Source organism: Gavialis gangeticus, unplaced genomic scaffold, assembly GCF_001723915.1.
Source record: "Gavialis gangeticus isolate Ggan-Ray unplaced genomic scaffold, GavGan_comp1, whole genome shotgun sequence".
Classification (NCBI taxonomy): Eukaryota; Metazoa; Chordata; order Crocodylia; family Gavialidae; genus Gavialis; species Gavialis gangeticus.
Genome location: NW_017728997.1, coordinates 32687226 through 32696356, shown reverse-complemented (window position 1 = coordinate 32696356; position 9131 = coordinate 32687226). Strand labels below are relative to the sequence as shown.

Sequence of the window (9131 nt, the reverse complement as noted above, 5' to 3'; positions counted from 1 at the left end):
ATACAATAGGAAAAACTGGTTTAGACTACATGGAGATTCTAAATATACCCAAGAGCTCAGAGCATTGTTTTCTAGTTCAACATACTTCTCTCTCAAATTCTGCAATTCTTTCTTCATATCTGCATCTTCAAATTCTGAGTCATTGTCACTGCTCATATATGACGACTGTGAATGGAAAGTTGTTATATTGATAGTGGGAATTTTTGCTCCCTGACCATTAGGGGATTCCAGGCCTTGTGAAATGGTCTTTCCAGATCTTTGCAGAAAAGCAGTTGCTTTTTTTATTAAGTCACTGGCTGCAGTAGTACTCTGCATGGAGGGCTGAGCAGCAAGAGATTGGTGTTGGAGAGACTCATCACCAGAATCGCTGGAACCACGGTCATAAAAAACATCGACAGAAGAGACTGTCTGCACTCTTCGTACTGAAGTCTTCAGATCAGGGCTGGAGGGAAGCTCATCCAAATAAACATCTGGTGGTGCAGAGAACCTTAAGCAGTGTGGTGATGTTAAAGTTAATTCATCCTGTGTGCTGATCACAGAAAACCTGCCAATAGTTTTGGCTGGTGTACTATTTTCAGGCACTTCAGTCTGCTTTCCACAAGAACCAGAGTCACTTATCTCCCCATCTACTCTAGGTGCCTGTATTAAATTCTCTGTGGGTGCAGATGGAGTTATGGTCTTTGCCTTCTCATTTGCTTTGGAAGTTTCCATCTGCTCAGCAATATTTGAGGATGCAGATGCAGCCTGGGAAATAATGAGAGAGATTAATTTTGAGAATAAGTGTAACAAGCACAAATAACACTCCTTATAGTTTCATATTACCTGAGGAAGACCTTTTGTTGTTGTAGCAGCAGAAGTTGAAGTAACGCTGGCAGCAGAACCTGTTTCATTAATGAGGGGAGAGGGGGAACCAAAATGAGAAAATAAATATACATCTGGAAGATTTTTTGTAATAAAAGTGAACGTTAAATTAGCTCCAAAAGTTTGCACTGGTTCAGTATTAAATGCATATAAATATAGAATCTAGGAAGTCAGGATGTCAAGGTTTACTTCAACATTTAACAAGCCACAATGGAGGCGATATAAAATATTGATGATTATAAAAACAAACTTAGTCTACTGATCTGGGCAGTCCAGACAATGAGAAGTTCGTGGGATTTAATTATCACACTGGAAAAGTTTTCTGGAAGAAGAAAAAAGAAAAATCTGAGTATTCAATGCTGAGCTCATGCTGTTAAGGTACTCTTGAGAGCTGGGCAAATAGCTGTCCAAACACTTCAATGAAACAGTATCCATAAAACAAGGTGGCTTTGACCACAAATGGACAATCTTAGTTCACATCTTTTATCTGACAGGTATCTATGGCAATAGCTTCTAAAAAGTCCCTGGATCAAAGTTAAAAACACTATCCTGATGAAAGTGTTAACTGTAAACAAATGTGATGGTAATGGGGGAAACATTTCTTTGGTCATATACAAATGATAAAAATGCAGCTTCCAGGGTATCTTATTTCTTAAGCTAAACCAAAGAGTGTCAATTGTTTATGAATCTATTTTCTTACTATGAATGATTCACAGTGAACATGAGGTGAGAATTTGTCATTTCATGGTTCTGAAATAATGAAGTACATGCATCTATCACACCAAATTTCTTTGGGCACCAAATATGAAAAAAAAAAAGTATAAAAACTAAGGTGTGACACTGTTTTGAAACTCATACAAAAAACTTAGAGCAGTGTCCTTACACTAGCCTCAGACCAATACAACTGCATTAGTTTAAGTGAATATCTGATTATTTGCATCATCCTAAAAAGTTCTCCTTAAATACATTTCAGACAGAATGTACATCTTCCTGGAAGTAACTGGGGTTTTGAGCTGTAGTCCAGGCAGATCCTGCAGCAGATATGTATGCACAAACACTACAGCTTTTCTGTTTTTGAATAATCCTGTGCCGCTTCATGGTCCTGTATTAGGGTATAAAGGACAGGGAAGGTTCCACACTTACTCAGTGGCTTCACAGTTCAGATTATATGTTGCAGAGGGCTATGAAGGTAAGGACAGAGGGTAGTTTATGTGGATCCCACAACCTGCAACACCCCAGAGAACCACAGCTACTATAAAAGTCACTTCTCTCTCTTCTTTATGTATGTGTCAGAGTGGATTCTATAGTAGGTAATTAGAAAGTTGTGTCCACCGTGGGGATCAAGGCATATCAGTCAAATAGCGATTGAGGTTATCCTCCAGATTTAGCATCTGACTTCAGTATGATGTCAGATGGCTGTTATATGGTTCAGCCATGCAAACTTAACCCAAGAAGTGTTACAATCCAATGGTCCATGTAGACAAGCATCCTGTCTCTGATAAAAACAAACAGTAGATGCTTTAGAAGGAGAATAATACACCCTGCCATACCCTTCCTGGTATCAGCTACCATTGGTTTAGGAATGTCAGTGGATACATCCCTGACTATTCTATTTAATAGCTATCCAATTGTTTTTTTGAACACTTTTAAGCTATACAGACTGTGGAAGCTGAAAAGTTCCTGGAGTCTTCAGTCTACTTCAGTGAAGTGCACCTTGATGTTCGGAGAGAGGCTCACCTGACATTAGGAAAAAAGTGGAAATGCATTGTAAGAGACACTTAATCCATTCTCTGTGATGAGACAGCTTGGCCTTCCAAAGGCCAAGCTCTCAATAGCTATAAAACGTGTGTGGAGGCAGCTGAATAGGGGTTGGTCCTGCTAGGGTACAGCAAAACTCTTTACATGTTCAAAGTATGAGGTGCTGAGCTGCTTTGAGAAAACAACTAACAAAAGAACTCTTCTGGGTAAGCTCATGCTCCAGTCCTCACACTATGTTGTACCTTGATAAAGATGCTTAAAGAAGTTCAGATATGAAGACCTAGGGTGCATACACATGTAGTAAGTTTCGGATAGTTAAGTCGACTTAACTCAACTTAAAATGTCAGAGCATACACATACATGTAGAGCAGAGTAGACTTAAATGTGGTACAAGATAATACATTTCTAAGGTGTATTATCTTGAGTTGCATTAGTGTCAACTCTTAAGTTGACTTAAAGTACATGTGTATGCTAAGTTGACTTAACTTGTTCCAGCACTCCCATGCCCCATGAACCCCTGGGGCAATCACTTCCTTATTCCACTACCTGCACCGTCTGAAACTACATGCCTGTGGTGTGCTTAGGCTCCTAAAGGCGCACACAGGCAACAAGGCCAGCTGCTGCCAGTCCCAGGTAAGTCAGTCCCTGTCTTGAGTAAGTGGCAGCAAGTGGTGAGGGGTGAAAGGGAGGAACTCGAGGCTTCTGGAGTTTTTCGGGCTGGCCCCCTGTGGACACCTAATGCCTGGCCAGGGGTGGACCTGAGGCCCATCTGCTACTAATTCCATGCTCCTTTCCAACAGGTCCACCATGTTGGGATGGCCTCACAGGACTCCAGTGCTGTCACCTGCTCTGATGCCCCAGCTTCTTGTAAAGATCCTTCCAGTCCAACCCACCAGCACCTGAACTGGGAGAGCAAGGAGGTGTTCCACTGTGAAAAGTAGGTCTTCCTAGAGGACAGCTTCTTGCTTGCATACATCTCCTGTATAATATTAGGCAGGTTGGGAGACTGTCCAAGCAACCTCTTGCATTTTTCTGACAGTCAAATTCTCAGACAGTGAGAATCTGTCAAGATGGTCACTGCTTTGTACCATCTCATCTTGGAACTTAGCTTGGGAATTAAAGTAAGTGTTCTTAAGGCTGCCTTTTTTACAACTGGAGGAGAAATACAAAGGGAGTAAATGTCTGGATATTGTGTGTCCTCCTTGGTAAACAAGCTTAATATAGGCATGCCATCCCCCCTTCCATCGAACACTGGCTTTAGGACCAACATCTGCAGCATGTACAGCTGGTTATCACATCTGCTAGGCAACTGACCTGTAACAGGTTCAGTTCAATGAGCTTATCCCAGGGTGACGGCACCAAATCCGTACCCTGACAGCTTCCTGGTAGGGAAAGGATGACTGAGCAACTCTTTGCTTGCACTGTCCAACAAATTTGCACTGTGAAGTTCTTTGGAACAGACATGAAACACTATACAGGCCAGCCTCATGGCCTTAACTCCAGGATAGTCTCAGGAAGTTTTAGGTCATTTTAAAACCATATTCCTGGCGTCCTCAGATGATTCAAGTACACAGCCCTGCCTGTCCCTCTGCATCTAGGATACACCTCACTTTTAGGAGGTGGCAGAGTAGAGAACAATACTTGTTCAGACATCAACAGTTCTAGCTATCAAGTGGTTTTTTTGGGGGTGGGATTTGAGATGAGGCTGTGGCTCTCTTGATATTCTTGCTCATGTGATGAAGCTTGGATGAGCAGAATACAGATCTTAACCATGGCTACAAGGGCCTGAAATGAAGTCCCATACATATATTTCAGTACATAGCCTAAATATTGAAACATGCAAGAGACTGGAATCTGTCCTCTGGCAGGTATATTTTCACAAACTCTGAGTCAATCAAAGCTCCTGCAGATTCTGCTGTGAAAGATTATTTCTCTTAGTTTACAAATCCTGGCTGTTGTTGTCTCCTAGTAATTTAGGTGGGGGGAGGGGAATATAGATCCCCTGATTCTTTAAATATGCAGTCATTACTGCCAGATGGCAGTCTGACAGGCAGAACCCTGTAATCTGTAATGCTTGATCTCACTGTCCATTTTATGTACTCGTTGTAGGCCAAGTGCATGCTGCATGCTAAGAACCATTATCAAGAGTCAAATGCTTGGAGAGAAAGAATGATGTAGGTTAGCATTACTATACCATATATGACATGGAAACTCAATAAATATGTATGTCACAGGTCTAGGATAGGACAAAACTTTCTCTCCCCTTCAGAATGGGAAAAATACTACAAAACTTTGATGGAACTACCCCAATACCACAAGTGAACTAAGGAAGCACCTTTTGCTCACAACAGGTTTCTGTAAGAAAGAAAAACATGGAAAGATTAGCAGGGAGTTAAACACGGAACTGGAATGGGTAGTCAATGACTATAAACTCTGTCCAATGCCATGGGGCTCTTTACCTGGTGCAATGAAGACTACTTCTCACTCTCTGGACTGGATCTGATATGGCTCCTGAGAATTCCATCAAATGTACTGAGGCATCATAGGAGAGAGGTGCACAGGTGGGTGGGGAGGGAAGAGGAAGAAGGCTGGCATCCACAGCTGTACCTTGATGATTTTTGATATGGCACTTGGATTGCCTTGGGTGGTAGAACAGCATCTGCTGTCTGAACTGGGGTTGCTGAAAGTCAGTTTATGGTATGCAGCCCAAATGCCCAAAGAGCATCAGGGTTAGACTTTTGCACAGCCCTGACTAAGTTCACTAAGTGGTCCTGTGACACCAAACAACAAAGCCTCAAATCATGGCCTGTATCTCTCTCAGGCAACACTGTGCCAAAGCCACAATGCTCTACACACTGTCACCACAATGGTCACAGATCATTACTGACTAACCACTGTCCATCCTTAACTATGTCCTTGAACTCCTCCCTACTGTCACATAAGGGAAGGTATAACCACATCCTCAGTTAAAAAGCATACCTGACCATTAAGTTTGACAATTAATCAACTCCAGCCATAAGGGTACAGAGATGTACAACTTTCATCCAATTACTTTAAATTTTTGGGGTTCCTCATCTTACTGTACTTCCATTTTTCCTTTGCAGCTGGCATGAAGCTAAAACACTGGAAGGATCTCATACTGTTTTTCTCTCCATTTTGCAGTGGGTGTTTGTTTTAGCAACAATATAATCATTATTGTAGCTGACACTTCCCACAATGCTGAGTTGAGCTGTCCATTATTTATAGTAAAATTGATCTTGGCTAGAGCAGAAGCTGACAAAGATATCAAATTGCTCATGAAGTTTCTCTCCTGTGACCAGCATCTCTATCTGCAGTTCATGTTGCACCAGGTACCAAGGATCTCCATTTCCATTGGACAATGAAGATAAGAGTTTTCTTGGTGGTAACAGATGGTGCTGCTGTTGCTTTGCTTCTAGATCTGCTCTTCCTGGTATTCTGGTGTAGGTGGTCAAGCCTGAAATGCTGATGATGGGAGAGATTTTTTTTCTGTTCCTCATGTGCTCTAGAAATCTGCTTCTCATAGGACAATGAACCTCAGTATCCCCAAAAGGGCATAGTAGCATACCACAGGAATGCAGCTGGCTTGTTTAGGTGCTGTCAGACACTCCATTCCTGCTAACATGACATCAGCAGCTTAGTCCTGTAGTGATCATCTCTGACAGAGGGGAAGGGGCTGTTTGCTCAGACACAGTATAAATGATGGAGAAGAAACAAACTTCCTCCAAGTGCAGTACTCCCATACGGTACATTCAAAACTGAGGTTTGCACTGGTATGTTGACACCAGTGACTCCATCTCCTCCAGAGGTGCCAACTTTACATTAAACTCAGAGGTGTGACAAGAGAGACTGAGTTTGAACTGAAGGGCACTGCACTTCAGAGACTCCATATTTGTGACTTCCCTCAACAGAAAATATATCTGCATGGCCCACCACAGGATACAAAGGGCATACAGGACCCACAGGTTTCATGTTAGTAATGTTAAACATTTTTCAGGTGTGGTGTGTGGGCATGTGTTTAATTGTCAGCACTAAATCCAAACAGGCCAATACAGATACTAGCAGTCACATGGCCAGAGGGCCTGAAAAGCTGAATGTGTAGAAAGTTTCAGTAAGAATTTACTGAGTCAGACACTGAGTAGGTTCAGTTTTGCCTCTTCCCTGTGGTAAGAGAGAAGCAAGGACAGATGGCAAGCATCCTACCTTTTATGCACCCATAGAGGAGCATACGGCACATATGTGGACCAGACAGACGTGGCTATTAAAAGACCCTCTGGTCTCACAGACATGAGATGCATGCGCTTTTACTGAAGGATCCACACTGACACATACTAGAAGAAGAAATACACATTATCCTAATGCACCAACAGCAGCAGGAAATTTGGAGTTGTAATAAAAAAAAATGATCATCCTTAAAACAGATGACGACTTACTGGACAAATAAAACAGATCAGTTGCTCATTCTAACCCACTTCTAATCTGCCTCAAGCAATACAATTGTGAAAAGTAAAATAGAGTCTGTAAAAGGCTTAAGGCAGGTATGCTCTGTTCCACCTGACAGTCCCCTGGTGTTTGCCTGGCAGACCAACCCTTCCTTGCAGAGCTCATTCAAAATCCTGGAACATTTATGAACTCCATTCATTGCAATAAGCGCTCTGGATGGTGTTGTGCTCAGCCCTTGAACTGCAAAGCCTCCTAACAATACAGAAAGAAGTACAGCATCTCATATAAATGCCTCTAAACTTAAGGCCTCAAACAGCTGCATTGCTTATTTATGGCATCATTTTCAATGATCTAAGAGGCTGTTTCCTACTTGGCAAGACTAATAATGAAACTGGCTTTGCTGCCATTTATGTGTTTTACGGTAGTACCTACAAGAACAAGTCTGGTTGTCCAAGGACCCATTATGTTGGTCCGATTTTAAAAGCTTTCCAAAGTGAGCAAACAAGCCCACAGAATAGTAGAGAAATGCCTTTAAAAGTTAACAATTTGAAATAGATGCGAGTGGTAATTACCTTTTCTGCATGGAGACCCACCTCTTACTTCTGAGGAACTGACACCAATGCTGGTTGTTTCAGATCTTTCCAGCTTCAAGTAAAAGAAAACAAAATATAAAAAGTGAAGTTAATTTTTCACGCACATTCACATACACCAGGGAAGTCAAAATATGCTCTTCTTGCTTCCCCCATCCCTATATTTAAAGTGCATTCTAGTCTAAGGTTGCTTCACAAAAATAAGTATGTGAAATCTGCTAGTGAAGTTCACCTCCCATCTCCTTCTTCAGCCTCTCCACCTTCTCTTTTCTGGGAGGTGGAACAAGGAATGTTTTGTGGGCAAGACCAAGGAATAAATTAAAATGGAAGATTAACAAATTCATCTTGAATTGATATGTTAAAAACATATTTAAAAATGACTAAGCTTACATTTTTTTAAACAAATCACACCTCAATATACATGACATTTCTTTGAAAATTTATAGCTTATTACAATACAAATATTTTGTGAATTTGCTTTATTATTTGGCAAACAGTCTAACCGGATGCATTGCTAATACTGTACAATTCCTTTCATAGAGAATAGTGTAATATTCCTATCAGAGAAAGAGGTGTAAAGTGATTTAGAAACTCACATAGTAATACACCTTTCTTTTCTGGTACCATTTTGCTTTTTCTCCCCCTCCCCCCCATACTGTGTATCATTTATTCAATTAAAGAGACATGTGGGCAGCTTTTAGTTTGACTAGTTCTAGAGTACTACTTTACCACCAGGGTAAACAACCCTCATCTAGTGAGAAGTATGTGGAATTTTTAATGTTCCTATAGCATTTATGACCTTTTCACATCTGGAAGACTGAACCTTGACCAGCACAGTGATCCTAGTTGGGAAACAGAGTCATTAATGAAACAAACCATCCACTGGATGATCAGTTTCTTGTCGCATCTAAGCTTTCCTTATAGATTTCCCAGTAAAGTGATGACTTGGTCTTCTCTGCTGAATTCAGAGGCCAAGACAAGATTACAAAGAGACTGGGACAAGCTAAGCTAAAGAGTATCTAGCACTACCTGCAATGTTTTAAGCTAAGTGCTCACAGTAGGTTTAATTCAGATTTATTTAAATTAAGACTAAATTAATTAAAATGAATTAAGATTTATTTAAATTAAAATAAAAGATGCTTGGCCCAATGCCACCATTTTGAAAAAAAGCTGTGAGGTTCCTACAGAAGTATCCAAGCTTGTATTCTTTACAATGGAAGCACATGCAGATATAACAGTGACATTTTAACTAAGGCTGTACGAAGCTTTGGTAACTGATTTGACTGGGAGGAGATTCAGCGGCCAAATTTCTGAATCTGAATCAAATTGGGACACTCATTAAAAGGTCTGAACCAAATCAGAAGCTTCCAAATTGATTCAGAGAGATTTGGCACCGATTCGGAGATTCGACCATAGAATAAACAGGCAGCAGTTCTCAACCACGCTGGACACAGCTGCCTC

At 41.1% G+C, this 9131-nt stretch overlaps 1 protein-coding gene across 7 annotated transcripts in view; it reads right to left on the bottom strand.

Annotated features, from left to right (window-relative positions):
- WNK2 (WNK lysine deficient protein kinase 2) overlaps positions 1-9131 on the bottom strand; it is a 309344-nt gene that overhangs the window by 61715 nt on the left and 238498 nt on the right. For all 7 annotated transcript variants that reach the window (XM_019505037.1, XM_019505038.1, XM_019505039.1 and 4 more), the window contains 3 exons: positions 7653-7725; positions 823-881; positions 156-744 (listed from right to left, as the gene is read on the bottom strand). In XM_019505037.1, coding sequence (XP_019360582.1) covers positions 156-744; positions 823-881; positions 7653-7725 — 721 coding nt within the window. The remainder of the gene's footprint in view (positions 1-155; positions 745-822; positions 882-7652; positions 7726-9131) is intronic.